Source organism: Equus quagga, chromosome 1, assembly GCF_021613505.1.
Source record: "Equus quagga isolate Etosha38 chromosome 1, UCLA_HA_Equagga_1.0, whole genome shotgun sequence".
NCBI lineage: Eukaryota > Metazoa > Chordata > Mammalia > Perissodactyla > Equidae > Equus > Equus quagga.
Genome location: NC_060267.1, coordinates 32,889,483 through 32,911,696, shown reverse-complemented (window position 1 = coordinate 32,911,696; position 22,214 = coordinate 32,889,483). Strand labels below are relative to the sequence as shown.

Genomic DNA, 22,214 nt, shown 5'->3' with positions numbered 1-22,214 from the left:
GGCTTTAGGACAGAGTAGAAAGGGCCTGCACTCTGAATTCAGTAGGATTTTAATGTCAGGCCTGCTGTTTATCAACTGCGTGGCCTTAGTCAATTTCCTCTCAATATATGGAAAAATGGGTGTTACAGACTGAATTGTGTTTCCCCAAAGTTTACGCATTGAAGCCCTAGACCCCAACGTGACTGTATTCGAGGATAGGGCCTTTAAAGAGGTCATTAAGGTTAAATGAGGTCATAAGAGTGGGTCCCTAATCTGGTGTGACTGGCATCCTCATAAGAGGAAGAGACACCAGGGACACACACGCATAGAGAAGAGGCCATATGAGGACACAGTGAGAAGTCAGCTGTCTGTAAGCCAGAGAGGCCTCAGGAGAAACCAAACCTGCCAACACCTTGATCTTGGACTTCTAGCCTGCAGAACTGTGAGACAATAAATTCGTATTATTTAAGCCCCCCAGGCTGTGGCATTTTGTTATGGCCGCCCGAGCAGACTGGTAGAATGGGTATAACAGCACCTCTTAGGAGTGTGGTTAGGATTACACATGGCTAATGCAGTGCATGGTTCCCAGCAACCACTCAATAGATGGAAGCCATTATTTGTGGTTCAGAAAGAAGAGAAGGAAAATGAAAGCGCAAGAAAATCAGTAATCATTTAAAATGTACCATATGCCAAGCACTTTGCATAAAGTACTTAATTTAATAAACATAACGATCCTGTGCAAACCATCCATATCTTGCAAGTGAAGAAACTGAAGCCTAAAAAGCTTAGTTTGTCTAAAGTCACATAGAAAGTGGCAGAATCAGGAATCTGGCTTTAAAATCTGTGTTCTTTCCACCATGCCATGCCACCTACGAGAGAAGCTTCCTAGATGCTGAAGGTCATTAATGAAAGAGATGCCCTCTAGATGATTTCTGTAGGAGATGCTCAGCAAGGGGGTTGGCTTCTGTTGTAGGAGTATATTCCTGCCCACACACAATTGTTCACTCCCACATCCAGCCGGGCCGCACAGATGCTTGCCGTCAGCGTCAAATATCCTCTGAAAACAGACTTTTTAATCTGCTCAAGCACTTGAACCCAATATTCACTTAATACTCCAGAGCTCTGTGCCAAAGGCATGAGGCCAGTTTGGCCTAGGGATGGTAAGGCATGTGTTAACCATCAGCTGGGCCCTTCCTCACCATGCCTGGTTTGGGGAGAACTGTGTATAGACAGACACGTAGACAGATGCCTGGGCCAGGATAAGGTCACTGCAGAATGTAACCCTGATTGGCCACGTGGATGACTGCCCACGTGTGAGATCATTTTATATTCTACTTTAACCGCGGACGGTATCTGTCAAGTGAAATGATTGTATTGGGCATGTAGTTACTACTCAATTGTTCTTTCCAACAGTAAGTAGCCAATGGAATCACTGTTTTAAGACCACTCCCCATTAATGAGGAAAACCTGTAGTTAGTACAGCTGTTTCTCTTCCCTTTTACCATGACATGTCAGTTACATTTAAACCTTTAAACAATAATTTAAGACTATTTTTTGAGTGGTTTTAGGTTTACAGCAAAACTGAGAGGAAGGTACAGAGATTTCCCATGTACTCCTTGCCCCTGCACATGCATAGTTTCCCAGTTATCAACATCCTCCACCAGAATAGTATTTTTTTTTTTTACCAAGGATGAAACCTACATTGACACATTATAATAATAACCCCAAGTCCATAGTTTACCTTAGGGTTCACTCAGTGTTGTACATTCTGTGGGTTTGGACAAATGGATAATGATATACTTTCATTGTTGTAATGTCATACAGAGTATCTTGACTGCCCTAAAAATCCTCTATGCTCTGCCTGTTCATCTCTCCCCTCCATCACCCCTGGCAACCACTGATCCTTTATCTCCATAGCTTTGCCTTAGTTACACTTAAATTTAAAATAAGACTAGAAAGCAGCCCTTTTTATGCTAATTGAAACTGAATTTAAGATTTATGGAAAGCCATGAGTCACTCAAGTGGAGCTTCATTACACTGTTCTCTCTGATTTTGTGTATGTTTGAGATTTTCCATAATAAAAAGGTTTTACAAAACAAGATTGACACTGGAAAACATTATTTCAACCCTGCTTCTAACATTAATGTCATGGATTCAAACTTTGAAAAAGATTCTAAGATACGGATAAAATTACTCATGTGTTTCAGTTTGTGAAATCAAAGGCCGAAAAGGATGGATGACTGCTACCAAATATCTTAGGTATTTCTAAATTTATCTTGGAAAGATCATCAGTAATGCACCCAGCGTCCATTGGTTTCTTGTACAAGTGTGGCAGATGCTATCAGAACCCCATGACATATCCTGTCAGCACCTCCCACTTCAGGGGCACGCCCCTGGCTTCCAATGTCTGACACCCATCACTCTCTACTTGACCTTCCTCTGGTCCTTAGAGACAGTTCTGTTTCCACTAGCTAGGGACAGGCTTCCAGTGGCAGGGAATCAGAGCTCTGTGGGAGCCTCCCACATCCACTGACTGAAGGGAGCTGATGGATCAATATCTTAGAGCTCTCTTTCCCTTCAAGCCACATAACTCTGAGGCTCTTGTACTGCATTTTTTTCCCAGAATGCCCCCAATAGGTTTAGCTTTGGTTTCCCAAAGTGGCAACTTGCTGGGAAACGTATCCTGCATTAGCTTCTTTCTCTTCTCTGTCTCACTTCCCCAATTCCCTGCCAGTGTTCTGTGGAATCACCTCTCAAATGCACTTCCTGAATCCTTGTCTCAGGATCTGCTTCTGTGAGAATTCAAACTAAGACAGCAAGAAACCAAGTTGGGAGACCCAGCCTGCAACTAGTTGAAGAAAAATTTCATAGAGGATTTTTGAAAGTTGTAAATTGAAGCAGTGTTTGGGTTAATAAAGGGTTTTTTCCCTTTTTTAAACCATGGAGTAAATTACACATGAATCTCTCCCATGGAGCTGATGCAAATAGATAATTTGGTAAGGATTGGGGCCTGTGACCCCAATATTTAGGGAAAAGTCTAAAAGAATTCTTGGGATAAGGTTTTTTTGGTGGGATTTTTTTTTTAACTTTAGATAATTGATCAAATAGATTGCAGTGGGTAGAATCACATAATCCCAACTAGAAATGTGCCAACTGAATAAATGTTCAAGGTGAGAAGTGAGGGGCAGATTTAGTTGGAAATTTAGTTGTTAAGCCTGTTACGACAACCCATCTATCTAATGGTAGAAGGATCAAAGTAAAAGGCTAGGTTCCATACATAAATGTAAACCTTCTTTTTCTGTCTGTGTTTTCAGTTGAGTAGAATATTTTTAGTCAGTATCATTTGCAAATTCGCGTCATCAGAAATGCCAAACTTAGTTTTATAAACTTTTTATTTTTGACTGCCATCTAGTTTTGTTAATATGAATGAAAACTTTGTGTTTAGGCTTATCCCAATTTTAATTTCTTTGAGGTATCTTGGATGTTGGGTGAGGTAAAGGCAGGAGCCTGGAATGCCTACTCCCAGGTTTCTCATTTAACTTCCTGCGTTGATTGTGGTGCCATTAAACAGGGTAGGGAATAAATGATAAAAGACTTGGTTTGGGGTTGGAAGAGATAACGGCTTGTAATTGAAGGCTCTGTGGACCATGGAGGGGCTGATGTCTGTTAGGAATACAATGTCTTATGCATGGCTTGCAGGAGAGCTAAACTGTCTGTTCCCTGCTTTCGTGTCCAGCCACATCTGACTGCACTCTCTTTACTCTCGGTTGGCGCTGGCTGTTCCCTCTGGCTTGAAAACCTTTTTGTACCCTTCCCCCTTCATCACCCAGGCAACTCCTGTGTGAATGCCTTCCATGACAGAGCACTCAGGGTTCAGAAAGGGAGCTCTGGAGCCGGCCTGTCTACACGTAAACCTCAGCTCCACCCTTCCCTGCTGTGACCTTGGCCTTAGCTGTCAGTTTCCTAAGACAATGGAGATAATATTCGAACACTTCATAGGACTGTTAAGAAGATTAAATGAACTAGACGTTTAAAGCACTTAAACAGAGCATGGCACATAAAGTATTCTCTAAATCTTGGCTGTTACTCTTAGTTGCTATCTTGTAAGACAGCCCATATCATCTTCTATTGAAAAAATTTTTTTGAAGATTTGTAGTAACAGTCTTACCAAAAAGTGCCAGTTTAAAACAATGACTGTTCTGGTCTTTTCTAAATCTTACAACCAACAACTGTTTTAAGTAATTTTTACTAGGCTTTTTTCCTTTCTTAAAGATTAAACCTTTAAGTCACTTTTTTTTGTGGATTGCCGTAATGTGTATACGCCTGTGTTTACTTCATTGTTTTCTTAAGCATTTCCTGATATTTGAGCAAATGGATTATTTCCAATTTTTTTATTATTCTGGTTGGACCTGTTTGAGGAGCTTTTTCCTGTGAGTTAATTGCTTGGAATTTTTCTGAAAAGTGAAATTTGAGTCAAATTTTATTTTTATACCTTTTATTATAAATTTCTCCAAATGTGCTCTAAAATGTTCCTATAATCTGTTATGTATCTATTAACCATTATAAGTACTAACATAGAAATTTAAGAGTGTATGCATAATTGTCCTCCTTAAACTTTTGAATATAAATTATAATATATGAAAAATTTAGGAAGCTGAAAACAATGTCTTTGTGGCTGAGATCAAGGGAACATGAAGTTTTACTTTTTCTAACATGAATTACTGTAATTTTAAAAATTGACTTGGCAATAATTAAGTAGCCATAGACCTATTTAAATCTAAATTAAAACAATCTGTTAACTTTTTGATGTACTGCATATAGTTTAGTTCCTAAGAAAAATAACCCATTAAGAATGAAGCTGTCAAATAAACATGATGGGTTTATTTTCAATGCAATACTATTCCCTGCTTATATTTTATCATACTTAAAAGAATATTTCATAGCACAATTATAACTAGTATAAATAGTCAGAAATTTAAGAATTTATTCATAATGATTCAAATGCTTTTTAAAATTTAATCTTTTTTGAATTTTGAGTTATAATTGACAAATGCTCTTCTTTTAAACTTTTGAACTAGATCATAGAAAATTCTGTACTATCCACTGCACTGGTTACTTGAGAAGCTGGCCTCCAAATATGGTTGGAATGGAAGAAGAAAGGGACAATAAGAAAGACAGTAGTAATTTTACCTGCCTTGTTGCCATTGGAAGATTACATCCATGTATTGTCCCACAGAACAGTGGAGAGATTAAAGTGAAACCAACTGAATTTATAACCCGTTTTACAATGAATGGAAAATTTGTCTATGTGGATCAAAGGTAGACATCGACATGCCATAATGATTAGAGTTCAATGGATATTTAAGGCTATTAAAGATGTGGCTTAGTAGCACTGCTGGATTTTTTTTTTAAGGCTTCAGAACAGCAAATAAAGCTTGAATGAAATAGGGCTATGGATATATGAATAAATTTGTTCAAGCCAAAATGTAAACTTGGAATATTTCTTAGCCAGTGGTGCAGAAACTGGGCATGGTCTGTGGCCACAGTGTTATTGGGGTGTTGGTATTGGTATTGGTATTGGTATTGGTATTGGTGGGTGGCCACTGGCGTAGCCTCGTGCTTGGGTGTCCATTCTGTCTTGCAGCCTAGTCTGGGTCTATGGCAGCCAAAGGGAGCCCAGTGATGCATGTGGGTTACTCATCCCCTGGTCCACCTCCCTACTAGCCTGCCCACATGTGGGTTCTGGAAGGGAATACATTCATCAATTCTGAAGTTTATTTTCCATTTTAAAACCAGGACAACAGCAATTTTAGGATATCTGCCTCAGGAACTTTTGGGAACTTCTTGTTATGAATATTTTCATCAAGATGACCATAGTCATTTGACTGACAAGCACAAAGCAGGTATGCATTGAGTGGGGTAATTTTTTGGTACTTTTTAGTTACAGCTTCAGCTGTTAATTTCTCAATCCTGAGAAATCTGAAACTTGAATTAATCCTCGAGGGATCGATTTATATGGCGTAGACTGTTATGCTGATTATTATCTTTTCTTGTTAAGTTCTGCAGAGTAAAGAGAAAATATTTACAGATTCATACAAATTCAGAGTGAAAGATGGCTCTTTTGTAACTTTAAAAAGCCAGTGGTTTAGTTTCACAAATCCTTGGACCAAAGAACTGGAATATATTGTGTCTGTCAACACTTTAGTTTTGTAAGTAATTTTTTATGTTGGTAAGAACTTTATATTAATTTCAAATGAGTATCTTTGCTTCCCTCTTCTCATCTTTCGAAGCCATTAAAACTGTATGATCCTCAGGCTTTATAACTTGAGTATATATTTTGAGTAATTCATTCACTGTTCATTGCGTTACTTCTTAGAATTAAGCTAGAAGTTTGCTATTTTGTAATAAATTCCTTTTTGCTTGGTATAAAATGTGATAGTAAACATTTACTCAAGCATTTCCTTCCTACCTTTCATGGCCTTGTCTTGTCCCTCCAACAAACAGTGTGGATGTGGCTTGAAACTGTGTATCATTGTAAGAAATTGTTTTATCCTCTACATCATTTTTGCATGTCCGTCTTCTAAGCCTGGGTACCACATGTGATTGTGCAGGAGGACTTGGCTGAGGGATGAGCAGAAATTCAGGCCAACTACTGTTTGCCAAGCCCTGGGCTGTGGCTGTGTCAGCCTGAAGGAAGAGCCAACTTTTCCTGAATTGCTCAATATGCTAGCATGGCCCTGTTTCAAGCATTATTTTTCTATAAGTTTCTCTTTGAAATTGCTATAAGGTATCATCACACCAATTCTATTTCCTTATCCACAATATTTAGTTAAAAAAAAAAAGAGCCCCAAAGCTTAGTACCTCCAGCAGCATCCCCTCTTCCCCATCCCAATAATCCTTTCCTTCCTATCATTAGTATATGAACTGTAACTGTGAGAATATGTGCTTTATAGGGTAATAGGGTATTTGTCAAACCCTGCTATGTAGCACATCAGTACCTTGATGTCTGGTTGTGGCATTAACAATGTGTATATAAAACAGATGGATCAAGACTTGAGAAATCAAATACATGAAACTTAATGTAGTTGTTTCCTTTACCTTAAAAAAAATCACCTATGATGTGTCTCCATTCTAGGGGACATAGTGAGACTGGAGAAGCATCATTACTTCCTTGCAGCTCTCAATCGAAAGAAGGTGAGCTTAGTTTTGGATGAGGGAGACTTCTGACTAAGACTGTTATTATTGTCTTCTTTCTCTGTCTTAGAGAGGGAAAAATTTAAAGGTGAAATTGAAAAGACATCTATGGGTTGAGTTAGCCTTCTCAGAATTCCCACAGTACTTGGTCACATTTTAGTTATGATCCTACATTGTATTGCAATTAGTTGTTCACTCAACTGGCTCGCCAAGGCACTGAGTTCTTCAGGAGCAGGAGTGGTGTTTTATCCATTATCTATCCCTAGCAGCTAGCATAGTTCCTTATACTTTATGGCATTCAAATATCTGTTGGACAAATTAATGAAAAGCATTAAGGGAGACTTTTTGCTTATCTTAGTTTTTCACCACAGGAGTATTTTAATCTATTATTTGTATAAATAAATACAAAAATATTAGGAAGTATTAAAAATAAAGTAGTGTTGCTCTGGCTTCAGTGTGGAGATTAAAGTGGGAAGGAACTGTCTGGACTAAAGGGTTATAGGTCATGATTGTACCCTCAATGACTTTCCACACATTTGATTCATATCACTCTTCATAAGCATCTTAAGCCATCGTGAGTTAAGTTTGTAACGATAAGTATAATGTTCCTAACATTTTAGGATGCAGCTAGTCTATTTCTTTTAAAGAGGGAAATAGGAAATATATTGGAACTCAAAGAAAGATCTTAACCAAAGTTGTATACATTTTTCAAAGTCCTCAATTGATTTTTTCCTTTTGTTATTACTTAGAATCTTCCAGACAGTCTTGTATTAGTGTGCCCAGAATGTGTACTGGAACAGTACTTGGTGCTGGTAGTATCGGAACAGATATTGCAAATGAAGTTTTGGACTTACAAAGGTAATGTTTTACTGCTGCAAATATTTTTACAAGTAAAATTATCATCATATTTACAAAGCCAAAATTTAAAAAATCAGTAGAGGATGGGTGAAATAGGTGAAGGGAATTAAGAGGTACAAACTTCCAGATGTAGAATTAATAAGTCATGGGGATGTGATGCACAGCATAGGGAATATAGTGAATAATATTGCAATACCTCTGTATGGTGACAGATGGTAACTAGATGTTGTGATGATCATTTTGTAATGCATCTAAATATCAAGTCACTATGATGTGCACCTGAAACTAATGGGATATTGTATGTCGATTGTACTTTAATTTTAAAAAATCAGTAGATTTCTTGAATGCAAACAATAACCAGTTCAATAATATAAGGGAAGAAAAGATCATCTTTACAGTAGCAACAAAAAAGATAAAATATTTAGGTATAAATTTTACAAGAAGTGTCCAGAACTATGTGACAAAAACCTTTAAAATGCTACAGAGGTACACAAAAGATGACTTGAGTAACTTTCCAGATATAAGTTTTCATTGGGAAGACTCAGTATTGTGAGGATGTCAGTGTTCCTTAAACCAACCTATGAATTCAATGTGAATCCAGTCAAAATACCATCATGCATTTGTCTTTTAGGATCTGACAAATGATACTAACCATATTAGGATATCCAGGAAAATTCTAAAAAATAAAAGTAATAAAATGAGACTAACTCTATCAAATATTAAAATATGTATAAAGCTACAGTCACTAACACATTTTAGTACAACCCACAAGTAGGTTAATGTAAAAGGATAGATTTCAGAAAGACTCAAATGCACATGGAAATTTATTATATGGTACAAGGGGCGTCAGTAAGAGGAACTGGATTAAACAGTTAAGAGCATTATAATAACTTTGTAACCATTTGGGAAAAAATTAAGCTATACCCAAGTTTATTCTTTATACGAAAATAAATTCTAGGTAAATCCAAGAGTTCAAAGTAAAAGTATTTTGAAATACTATAAAATATTTAAGTTAAGTAAAAGTATTTTGAAATACGATAAAAGTATTTCAAGAACACAGGTCTGGATTTTTATTTAGTTTGGAAAATCCTTTCTAAACACTGCACAAAATCCAGAATTCATTAAGAAAAAAAATCGATAAATTTAGTTATATAAAATCTCAAAACTTAAGCATGATTATAACCATTATAACTAACAAGGTTAAAAGACAAATTATAAACTGCAGAAAATGTGTGTATTTCATATGATAAAATGCAGTAATTATATTAACCTTTACCTATATTAAACTTTAGTATAAATAATATAGTTATTAAACAAGGTTTATATAACTTGAATTAAAATAACTCAATTTAAAAAGTTGGAGACTGGTCATGAATATAAAAAAGTACAAATGGCCAAGAAACTTTAAAAATTGCTCAACTCCATTCACAGTTAAAAAATATATATACATATAGGGGCTGGCCTGGTGGCGTAGTGGTTAAGTTCGCATGCTCTACTTCAGCGGCCCTGGGTTCACTGGTTTGGATCCCAGGCATGGACCTACACACCACTTATCAAGCCATGCCATGACAGGCGTTTCACATATAAAATAGAGGAAGATAGGCACTGATGTTAGCTCAGGGACAATCTTCCTCAGCAAAAATAAAAAAATATTTATATATATAAAATCAAATGATGAGGTACATATTTCATTTAGAATATTGTCAATGATTTGAAAGATTGATAGTAGTACGCAATATTGGTGAGAGTGTGAGGAAACAATCACTCTTCAAACTTTGTGGGAGTATAAACTAGTGCAACAACTTTGGAGGACAATTTGACAGACCTATGAAAAATATAAGTGTATATAATCTTAGACTCAGCAATTCTACCCCAGGAGCAAATATTCTTACACAACCACACAAAGATCTATGAACAAGGCTTTTCATTGCTGTGTTATTTACAGTAATGATTTAAATATTCAAGTATTTATCATAACCATAACTTGTTATGGCATATCCATACAATGGAATACTCTACAACTGTTAAAAATCTGGTAGATCTGTTTATGCTAATATGGAAAGATCTTTAAGATATATGGTTACTAGAAAAATGCAGAGGAATAGAACAAAAGAAAAGTGTGTATAATAACCCACTTAAGACAAAAGATAGGGACCGGCCCAGTGGTGCAGCAGTTAAGTTCGCACATTCTGCTTCGGTGGCCCGGGGTTCGCTGGTTCGGATTCTGGGTGCGGACATGGCACCTCTTGTCAAGCCATGCTGTGGTAGGCATCCCACATATAAAGTAGAGGAAGATGGGCATGGATGTTAGCTAAGGGCCAGTCTTCCTCAGCAAAAAGAGGAGGATTGGCAGCAGTTAGCTCAGGGCTAATCTTCCTCAAAAAAAAAAACAAAAAACGATAGATATGTGTAGATCTATGTGAAGAAGTGTATACACAGGCCCTTAATTGCTCATCTCAAACCCTTGAGACCAGATAAGCTTTGAACTCAGAATTTCTTTGGATTTTAGAAAGATAGTGTTTTGAAATTCAATTTTTTTAAGGGGTTTGTATAATACCCTCAGAGAACAGTTACATCATGGGCAGCACCCCATAATAAATTAAGTCAATATTTTTGCAAAGAGAAATATTTACAGATTACATGGTAGGATGTCTGGGAGGAGAGGGGGAATAAGAGTTTGGGATATATACATTAAACAAGATTAGGAAAGAATTAATTGTTGAAGCTGTTTGGTGAATATATGAGACTTCATTACATTATCTACTTTTATATCTGTTTGAAGTTTTCCATAGTAAAAGTTTAGAAATATATTTCTGGAGTGCATTGTTGTAAATATTTGTACTAAGTAGGGCAAAGCAGGACAAAAAGATTAGCCTCATGTCAGGTAGGTTACGTTTTGCTGAGTTCAGATCAATTCAGATTTTGTTGCCAAATAAATTATGGAAAACTTTTCAGTTTTCAAGGCATTTTAGATTTTGGAATTGTAGAGAAGGAACCTAGAACTCCACAATATATAGCAATATGAAAAATTTCTTCAGACTAGTTATTTCTCACATTTGGGACTAGGAGTTGAAGGGCAGGAGATTTGGAAGAGGGAAGAAATTTTTGTTTTTTATTTTCTACCCTTTGTACAGTTTGAATTTAAGTTTTTAAATTTAAAAAAGTTTAAATTGAAAAAATCACTATTGAGACATTTGTCGTGTGACTTCTGTATCCCTAATTTTATTGAATATTGAATACTTACGATGTGCCATGTACTTTAAGTATTGAAAGTATTGTAAAGCATATGCACAAAGATATGCACATATGATCCATCATACACTTTGATCATAAGTCTCTTCACAATGCTTAATATGTAAAACTGACAGTACCATTTGCTATATTACTAAAGGATCAAGTGTGTGGTTTGCATGTTTTCGGCATTTAATCCTATACTGTCTCTCACTATAGGATCCAAGTTTCCTTCCAGATTTAAGATTTTACAACTCAGTGACCTAGGTAATGAAAACAATTATATAAGGGAAGGGCATTTTCTTTTTTAATCGTGATAAAATATAGATAACATAAAATTTACCATTTTAACCATTTTTAAGATTACAGTTCAGTAACATTAAGTACGTTTACATTGTTGTGCAGTCACCACCACCACGCATCTCTAGAACTTTTGTCATCTTGCAAATTGAAACTCTGTACCAATTAAACAATAAGTTCCTATTCCCCCTCCCCCATCCACTTTCTGTCTCTATGAATTTGACTATTCTAAGTGCCTCACATCAGTAGAATCATAGTGTTTGTCTTTTTGTGACTAGTTTATTTCACTTTTCATACCACATTTTCTTTATCCATTCATCTGTCAGTGGACAACTGGGTTGCTCCCACTTCATGGCTATTGTGGATAATGATGCTAGGAATGTGGGTGTGCAAATATCTAGTCCCTGCTTTCAGTTCTTTGGGGTATATACCCAGCAGTAGAATTGCTGGATCACATGGTAATTCTATTTTTAATTTTTTGAGGAACCACCATTCTGTTTTCCATAGCATTTGCAGCATTTTACATTACTACCAACAGTGCACAAGGGTTCCAGTTTCTCCACATCCTTGCCAACACTTATCTTTTTCGATGATCAGCTTCCTAATTTGGTTTGAAGTGGTATCTCATTGCAGTCTTAGTTTGTATTTCCCTAATGATTAGTAATGTTGAGCATCTTTTCATTTGCTTATTGGCCATTTGTATGTTTTATTTGGAGAAGTATCTTATTCAGGTCCTTTGCCCATTTTTTCATCAGGTTGTTTTTTGTTGAGTTGTGGGAGTTCTTTATATATTCTAGATATTAACCCTTTATCAGATATATGGTTTGTAAATATTTTTTCCAGGTTCATGAATTGCCTTTTCATTCTGTTGATAGTGTCCTTTGATATACAAAGGTTTTTCATTTTGATGTAGTCCAGTTTATCTTTCTTTTGTTGTGTGTGCTTTGGTATCATACCTAAGAAATCACTGCCAAATCCAAAGTCATGAAGCTTTTCCTCTGTTGTCTGCTAAGAATTTTATAGTTTTAGGTCTTGATCCATCGTGAGTTAATTTATTTATAAGGTAAGAGTCCAACTTGCTTCTTCTGCATGTGGGTATCCAGTTTTCCCAAATCGTTTGTTGAAAAGACTGTCCTTTCCCCCATTGAATGATGTTGGCACCCTTGTTGAAGATCATTTGACATATATGCTGGAAGGGCATTTTAAGAGCAGTGGAAATTCAGGGGCTGGCCCCGTGGTGCAGCGGTTAAGTGTGCACGTTCCGTTTCGGCAGCCCGGGGTTCACCGGTTCAGATTCTGGGTGCAGACATGACATTGCTTGACAAGCCATGCTGTGGTAGGCATCCCACATATAAAGTAGAGGAAGATGGGCATGGATGTTAGCTCAGGGCCAGCCTTCCTTAGCAAAAAGAGGAGTATTGATGGCAGTTAGCTCAGGGCTGATCTTCCTCAAAAAAAAAAAAAGAGAGAAGTAGAAATTGAGTCAAACGTTGATAGCTGGGTACCCTTAGAGTGTTCAGGATGCAGTGAGGAGAGCATTTGTATACGGAGGCACCTGGGTCAGTGTATGGAGGTGTGTGCGAGAAAGCATGGTGGTTTTAGCAAACCACAAGGAGCCTAGATTGAGAGAGGAGTCAGGTTGCTGAGCAGTGGGGAGTTTTCACTAAGGTGGGGTCAAGCAGTGGAGGGACTTTCAAACAGCAGATTTCTGCCCATATGTGACTAATATGAAGAAAGCCATATTTCAGAAGATTAATCTGGTAGTGAAGTGCATGGGAGGCGGGGGAGGATAGTTTTCATCTTTAAACAAAGGCTAATTAAGCAGGTGGTGATTTTAAACCATGAACCACAGAATGAGAAGTCAGCCAAGCTATTTACATTGACGGACCTGTGAAAAATCCCCAAGACATGTCACTCATCTTTTCATCTGTCTTTCCTACCTAATTCATTTCATTCCTCTGTTTTAATTTCTCTCTATTTAATTTCTTGTCAACTGCCTTCTTGGGAATACGTAAAGACAAAGTTATGTTTATGCCATTATGTTTCACATAATTGAGCATTTAATATATGATACTGTCAGTTTTACATATTAAGTTGAAGAGATTTATGATCAAAGTATATGACTATGTTTATGTCATTATGTTTCATTGATTTTGTACCTGGGGATGACCTATTATAGTAAAAATATGACATTTTGCACTTAAAAAAAAGGTTGCAGGATGTTGGGAAATCTTTTACTCTGAGTTCTGCTATTTAGTGTCTTGATAAGGAACTGATTCTTGGTGTGGGGGGCTATTGAACTAACTGTGTTGTTGTTCCATTACTTTGCCATGTGCTGTAAAATGAGTGACAAGATTAACTTAAGAGCTTTTACCTCACAGGTTTGTTTTTATTAACTACAGAGTGTTTGTTTTCCTGCGCTCCGTAGTCAAAAATAAGTCTAGCACTGAACAAGTCGGTCTAATTGTGAAAACGGTCATGTCTTATGTTCCTCACTGTATTTTTATCAGTAGATGTGTATGCAGAGGAGAAAGTTTTCTAAAATACATATGGAGAAAAAATGTTTTGTGTGTCACTTTTTAAAGGTTACAGTCTTCTTCATCCCTTGATGATTCAAGTCCAACAGATTTAATAAAAGATACTCACACTATAAATTGCAGGAATGTAAGTACAATCGTAAGTGATAATATTCATGAAATAAATGAACAATAAAACTTGCTTCTTGTTGTTTATTTCTTTTGAGAGAAGAAGCCATCCTGTAAAAAACTCTTTCAGCCAGTCTATGGTTTTTAAGAGGCCATGTAGACTAGCGGTGACGAGTGACATCACTGGAAGGATGCTATCTGGGTCCAGGTTGGGACTCTGACACTTACTGCTGGATAACCTCAGGCTTGGTATTTAAACTCTGTGCCTCAGTTTCCTCATCTGTAAAACAAGGGTAGTAATAGCACCAATCTCTTGGAGTGGTGTGTAAATTAAGTGATTTAATACAAAAAAAAAAAAAACCCAAAACTTAACAGTGCCTGGTACACAGTATGTGCTCAATAAATGGTGGTTATTATTGTTATTTTAATAGGCTGCAATTCAGTGGATCAAATGTATTCCTTATGGTCTGGAAAAAACTTAAATAATATAAGCTACATGTGTTACATACTATTTAGTTCAATTGAACAAATACTAGCTATTTGAAATGCATCCTTGCATATACAAAAATAACTAAGCATAGTGCTAAGTGTCTGGAAGACTCACATACAATGTAATTCTAATATATCCCAGACAACAAAAAGTTCTAAAGTAGGTGTATGAACTAGGTGGTACGAAAATACAGGAGAAGAGAGAAGTTAAGTCTGACTAGGGACGAAAGGGAACCTGAAGATGTATTTTCACAAATATTGTAAATCTTTTGGTCAGTATTTTTAAATTTCATTCATACACTTAGCAAATGTTTATTGGGTACCCATTTTGTGTCAGACAATACGCTAGGAACAGGGATTTAGGTCATTGTAATACAAAAGTCTCCAAGTAATATACATTACATAGGCATTCTATAGATAAAGTTCATCAACCTAATAAGCCAGTAGGTAGATGATTTTTTATTTTGATGAGCCACATTGGATATTAGACTGTTTGGCCTGTGGCTATATAATAATGTGTTAACTTTTTGGTAAAAGCCTCTGGTTTAATCCATTCCCACTCCAAAGCAGCATTTCCCACTGCAGTTTCCTATGCGATCGAGTTTTACCATCATTATGTAAAAACTGAAATAGCCTTTACTTCTTAATCCAAAACTTTACCTTATACTATGTGGCTCCAATTATGGTTATAAAGAATGTGGGCTTTGAAGTCAGGTAGACTTGAATTAGAATCCTGCTCCAACATTTTGGGCAAGATATTAGCCTCTTTAGGCCTCAGATTCCTGACCTCCCAATGTTTTAAACATGAAATGAGATGATGCATGCGAAGTGCTTAGCACATGGTACTCAGTAAATGCCAGCTGCCATATCGATGATGGCGGTGGTGGCACTGCCTGCAGGCCCACGTCTGATAACAGCTAAGAGGTCTTTATTTCATTCAAGTCACTATGTATTATTCTGTCTTTCCAGATGCCAAATAAGGAGTTGATCACACTAAGTCCTTCTGAAACAGGGGAACTAGAGGCTAAAAGGCAAAACCAGAGCGCTGTGGCTCCTGACAGTCACCAACCCCTCCTCGGTAAGTTTGCTTCGGCAACTGCCTGCCATTTTGGTTTTCCAAAAACTCTCTTAATCACTATATTTTCAGGCATAGGAGATTTTTAGAGAAGCAAACAGTTTTAAAAGTACGATTTTTCCATTCAAAATCCTAAATGTAATAATCATACTCTCAATTTTAAGATGTATGTCACTTAATGGACCCATCATTGAAAATTCAATTATCAACTGAATCAGTTATGGGTATTGTTAATACATACAATTTAAATAGAGCTAAAGTACTTATATCTAGACAAAAATGTGCATTCTCAAGAACAGGAGTTTTTAAAGGATACCAATCATAAAAAGTTTAAGATGTAATTATTCATTTCAACCGTTTATGCAAGTCCATATCAAGTAAATTGAAATGACACATTTTATACCCCCGTAACTGACACTGATGTAGTGAAAATGTATATTGAAGAGAATCAAAGGACTTGAAGGAAGCTGGATATCTGCTTCACACAGAGCCGCGTATTAGTCATCTCAGATTCTGTTGTACTTTGAAAGATATCCAGAAACCTTTGGTTAATCTGTAGCTATGTTTTAACCCTTGATTTCTAGAACCTCCTCCTTATCTCCAGCTTCAATCTCATTTCCATAGCTCCTCCTTATTTCCTTTTTCAATAACAAATCTGGACACTCCCCCTTTTGTAGGAGTATTTCTAATTTTTGGAAGATGATGCTTTCGTCTCAGCCTCCTCATTTTCAGGTTAAACAAGCCCAGTATTTTCTCAAGGCAGATTAGATTTAGATTTCTCCTTCCAGGCTCCATATACCTACGCGTAAACCCCAACCCCTAGCTTCCAACTTTCTGCAGTCTGTACCTTTTAGCACTGTTATTTTCTGTTAGAAAATTCATAGACTAGCTCATTTATGTGCATCAGATGAGTTAAGTGCAATTTATCTGACAGTAGATTGTTATAAAAGTAGGTGACCTATTTAAAAATACATCAGGCTTTTGCAATTTAAGACATGCTTTGCCTTCAAAAATACATTATATGGTATTCCAGCCTTGCTTTTTGATGATGCTCATTTTTTAGCCTCCAGATGTACTTACACAGGCCTGTGTTGTCATTCAATAGGTGAAGGTGCCCAGCTGGATTTTGATGCCCTGTGTGACCATGACGACACAGCCATGGCAGCTTTCATGAATTACTTAGAAGCAGAGGGGGGCCTGGGAGACCCCGGGGACTTCAGTGACATCCACTGGACACTCTAGCATTTGATTTTTAACTCCAAAAATGAGAAACATTTTAAAGCATTTCATTTACAAAAAACTGTATATTCTTCTGTACTGTATTGATACTGTTTTTATCATTCCTATTAATAGTCTGCCAATTTTTATACATTTGCAGCTTACTTTCACAGGGCTATGGGGAAATGTGATTTTTCCTTCAAATAGAACTGCTCAGAGTTTCCTGCAGACACATTTACTCAGTGAAATGGCTTAAAACCCACTAGTCGTTATATTTTTGATAAAATATTTCTAACCATGAATATCACATACATCTTGTCTTGGTTTTGTTTTTATTTTTTGATGCAGTTTGAGTTTGTGTAATGAATATATTGACATTTTCCTTGTGTCTAAGATCCATTTATAATTGATTTCTAATAGTAGATTTGTGTAATTTGGCACATTTCCATTCCTGGTATATTTCCCTAATTGAGGATAGGGTTTATAGATTTGAACATTTAAAGGGACAGTCCAATTTATGGTCATAATCACAACCAATACTGTATTTAGTCTTTGAAGTCTCGCACAGCCCAAAGCTGGGATATTAATGCTCAGTCAAGCACCTTGAGATGGATTTTAAGTTAATTGATTTTTTTATTTAAAATCACAAAAGCTGAGAGTCTCATCTTTGCTTACAGAAAAGGAAAGATTTTGGACCCCAGATCTTAGTGATTTACCTTTGAATAAGAGATTTACCTCTAATGAAGCCACTCAAGATTTTCATTACAGATACGACAGGTTTGATGCTAAAAAGGTGCTTAGTGATGGATTAGTCTTGGAGGAAGGAACACACCCAGGCAGATTAAATGGCTTGTGTAAAATCACAATTAAATTTGTATATTGTTTGATGTGTATAAACCATTTTTTTAATACACATTTGAGAAAGCAATGGTGTCACTGGCTAAGGGATTAATTAAATGACCCAGGAACTAGTCATGGCATTCTATATTATTAGGTAATTATACTTACTGTTTCCTGTACCAAAGGCAATTATATAAATGGTAAATACATTAAAACCACGAGGCAATGAGAAAGAATTTAAAAACTAATTTTCTAGCTGTAATTAAAAATTTGGAGAGCATTTCTTTAATCAGTAATTAATACAGGCATGGCTCAAATTGAGTCTAAGAATTAAGAATATTTCAGATACTGTATGTATATCTACCTTTTCGAAGATCATACTTCCATAATACCTTCTGTTTTAATAGCTCTTCCTACTGAGTGTGTTCCCGTATGTTCTCTTTTGTGCCCCACAAATTAAAGTAAGATAGGTTAGGAAACTAACGGGGAAACCCTGACACTCAGATGTGTGGTTCAAATCCAGTTTTCTTTCTTGATATGGTACTATAACTTTCCAGCAGATTCCCTCAGAGCCCCCACCAAAACATATTTCTTTAGGTTGTAGGTGACAGATTAGAACTGCCATCAAACACATTCATGGCACATACCAACAGGCAACAACCAAAAGCCTCTGTCCCCTTCAAACGTGACATTTGCAGTAGCAGTGCGGACAAGGATGTATTGGCCTATTGTCTTTAGCTGATACAGTATTCCAGCAATGTCAGAGAGTCAGCACCACTCCTGGTTCTGACACTTGAGGACCTGAGAGACATCCAGGTTTAGAATAAACCAAAGAAAGCCTACAAGGTGGAGGAGATTGGTCTGCAGCAGCCTAAGCATGATAGTTAAGTCTGAAGAAGCATGAACGATCACGTCTGTTCTAAGGCAGGCACAGAGGCCTGCTGACAAATATAATATTTTAGGGGTCTGAACCATTGCAGGTTGGCCTTGACCTCCAGAGTTGACCTAAGCCAGTGGTAGCAGATGGCTACCATTGTGACTAGATGGCTTCAAAAGCAGATGGGGCAAACCCTCCTGATGCTAGGATCTGAGGGGCAGAGTTTCTAGGGGAGGTCCCTGTGGCTTTCCATGCTAGCAGTTCTCTCATTGCAAGAGGGGGGCTTATTCCATAGACCTGAGGGCAGGTAGCCAACTGAATGCCTTGATCCCTCTATAACCCACTTTAATCTTTGTCTGTAGACCTTCTTGCCCTGGAAACAGAATCCAATCCATGCATCGTATGATACTGTAGCTCTCCCAAATTTGGTGTTTTCTTCAAAATGCATTCTATTTACATTTGACTGCTACTAGGAGTGACTTATGGCTTTTTATGGCTTACACTATATTTTTCCTCCTACCAATTAATTTCTTGCATTCTGGTTAAAAATATCTACAAGTTTAATGACATTATCATAAAAATAGGACTCTAGTTTTATTTGGTTTTGTTTTTTTAAACCCTAAGAATTATACTTGGTCCTCCAAAAATGCGGGTTCTGCATCCGCGGATCAACCACCTGCAGATCGTGGACTATGTTTACCATCCGCAGTTGGTTGAATCTGCGGATGCGGAACCCGTGGATAAGAAGAGCCGACTAAGGGACTTGAGCATCCTCAGATTTTGGTATTCGCGGGCGTTCCTGGAACCAAATCCCTCGCGGATACCGAGGGACGACCGCACCTACAATAATGTAGCGGAGTGGAAGGACTGCCTACGATCAGAAGAGCCCACTCTGCCTAAGTTTATCTGTGTGACCTCAAGGAAGCCGTTTAAAGTCTCTGCACCTCAGTTTCCATATTTGTAAAAAGAGGTTTGATCTCTCAGTTTATTTCTAGTTCTGATTCTGTTATTCTAATCCACAGGACTTGAGCGTTAAGAGTCAGAACCTATAACTGCTGTCCAGTGTGATAGCCATTGGCCACATGTGGCTATTGAGCACTTGTAATGTGGCTAATATGTATTGGGATGCACTGTAAATGTAAAATACCAGATTTCAAAGACTTAGTATGAAAAAATAGAAAATACCACACTAACAATTTTATATTGACTACAATTTCAAATAATATTTTCGATATACTGAATTAAATTAAACAATTTTTTTTTTACTTTTCTAATTTGGCTACTAGAAAATTTTAAATTACACTTGTGGCACACATTATATTTCCATCCAATAGCGCTGCTCTAGAACATTTTATTAAGTGGATATTACTTAAGTAGACCAAAAGTTATACCATAAGTATATGTACCTCTAAATGTTATGGTTTAAAGAATAATTATTTATTGATCCGTGATTCATTACAATCAAATAACTGTGAGCCTCTATCCATGTATCAAATTTAAAACTTATTTGAAATTAGTAAACTTGAAAATGTTAGATATTTTATTACATGATGGTAATCTGAAATCAAATAAGACGAGGTATATGTTGACACTATGGTAGTCACTAAGTTTGGAAATCCATTGAGAAACAGAATCAGGGAGATACAGAATAGACTTTTGGTAAATAAATGGAATTAGACAAGTATTTAATTACGATGTCACAATGGGAGAAGGCTGTATTCGTTGGTCGTCATAATCTTTGAGGAGTCTCTGTTGAGTCTAGGGCACAGGTATATGAAATAGCCACGATCTAGTTATCAGACCGTGTACAGTGGCGTCTGCTTTCAGCTCCTGCTCTAAAGAGGTACCTACCACTCAGGGAGGGCATTGCTGGGCTCTGGAATTGGAGACTCCTGTTTGCCAAGCGCAGTATGATGGGCACAGCAGGGCTGACAGACAGGATGGTCAGAAGCCATAAGAAAACCTGCTAGGCGGCCACTAGGTGTCACTTTCCCATTTCTGTAGTGCTTTGTTTTCATTAGATTATTGTTCCCAAGTTCCACAGGGCCTAGGAAAGGCATTTGTGACTTTTGTGCCTAGAATAAGTCTGCCTTTCTGGTGCGAGTTGTTTTATGAGAAATGCTTTTCAAGAGAAGTCTGGGAAGATCCTTCCAATGTAATATAAGAATTTTGGTTTAGGGGCTTTCCAGTAAAAGCTGACTTTAGAAAGAAAACCCATCCAACCTGGAATATGCTTTCTGAACTCATTTGAGAGCGTATGGTGTGTGTATCGCTGCTCATATATTCCTGAATTTAGGTTTGTATTTTATACAATTTTTAGCTCTTTTCCAGTTCACTTGCTCTTGTCTATATATTAGTCTTTTAAAAATTTTCTGGTAAACAATGAAAAGAGTGAAATTAAACTATATTTTATAATACTTACTAGTTTGGAGTTTTTTTAATTTAATGCATTAAACTTCCTCCAAAAAAGTCTGTTCTTAACTACTTTCTAAAGTGAAAACATAGACTAGGCAGAGGGTCCAGTGTTCTCAAACCACAGGGCAGAGAGGTACATTGAGCTGCAGTACGTTATTCATTTTTGGGTGTGTTCATCAGGGTATGCTAACCGCTGTAACAACTCTAAAATAACAACTCTAAAGTAACAGTGGCTTAACCCAATAAAGCTTTCTTTCTGCTCACATCGCAGTCCCGTGTCATTAGCAGTGTCTTTCTCTCTGACTCGATCTCCTCCTCCCTCTCTGTGTTGCCCTCTTTCCATCTCTCAGCTTTGCTTTCCTCTAAGCTCGCTTTATCCTCTGGTGGACGCTTTTCCCCATAATGACGCTCAGAAGCTCCAAGCACGTATTGTTCTTATACTTGGCAATCTCAGTGGAAAGAGAGCTTCTCTATTTCCTAGTAATTCACATAAAAATGTCCATTGATTGGGCCTCTGGATCAACTTGGTTCATATGGATGTTCCAGTGGTCAACAGGCTGGCATATAGAGATTGGCCAGGCTTCGGTCACCTGCCCAAACCTAGATGTAAAAGCATCCTTGAAAGGCAAATGTCAAAAATAGCTAACTGCCTGACAGCGTGGGGCCAGAAGAAAGAATGGGTACGTATGCTGAAGGGACAATGGAAAACTTTTAATTCATGATGGTTGATGATTTCCTAGGATTGTGGGTTTAGGCACATGAGCCTCGAGTCTTTGTTTTTGGTCGGTTTCTTTGGAGGAGTGACAAGGAATAGCAAGTTATGTCACACGTTTTTAAGCTTGGCTACCTGTTTTGTTTAGTACTCAGCCAGTAGTTACTTTGGAGGACTCTGTCCATTGCTTAAGGTAAGTGTGTGTTGAAGGTCAATAAAGGGTTGTCTGAAATCCTTGCCCAGCTATATGTTTCTGGCATTGGATTTACATTCTCTTAGGCAGTCCTAGTTCTGGGCTGACCATTAGGCAGTATTTCCCACATTTACCCCTATCCAGGAGGAAATATGTTGCGTTTAACTTGGGGTCAATACATCAACATA

The 22,214-nt window shown here is 37.2% G+C and overlaps 1 protein-coding gene across 5 annotated transcripts in view; it reads left to right on the top strand.

Annotated features, from left to right (window-relative positions):
- The window catches only part of BMAL2 (basic helix-loop-helix ARNT like 2), a 72,496-nt gene extending 55,179 nt beyond the window's left edge, over positions 1-17,317 (top strand). For 2 of the 5 annotated variants that reach the window (XM_046651460.1, XM_046651619.1), the window contains exons 9-16: positions 5,058-5,298; positions 5,776-5,882; positions 6,038-6,188; positions 7,115-7,173; positions 7,923-8,031; positions 14,148-14,226; positions 15,666-15,774; positions 16,877-17,314. In XM_046651460.1, coding sequence (XP_046507416.1) covers positions 5,058-5,298; positions 5,776-5,882; positions 6,038-6,188; positions 7,115-7,173; positions 7,923-8,031; positions 14,148-14,226; positions 15,666-15,774; positions 16,877-17,013 — 992 coding nt within the window. In that variant the 3' untranslated portion in view covers positions 17,014-17,314. Of the gene's footprint in view, positions 1-5,057; positions 5,299-5,775; positions 5,883-6,037; positions 6,189-6,590; positions 6,767-7,114; positions 7,174-7,922; positions 8,032-14,147; positions 14,227-15,665; positions 15,775-16,876 lie in introns of those variants that run through there. The other 3 variants (XM_046651529.1, XM_046651699.1, XM_046651764.1) reach the window with 3 other exon arrangements.
- The last annotated feature ends 4,897 nt before the right edge of the window (positions 17,318-22,214 follow it).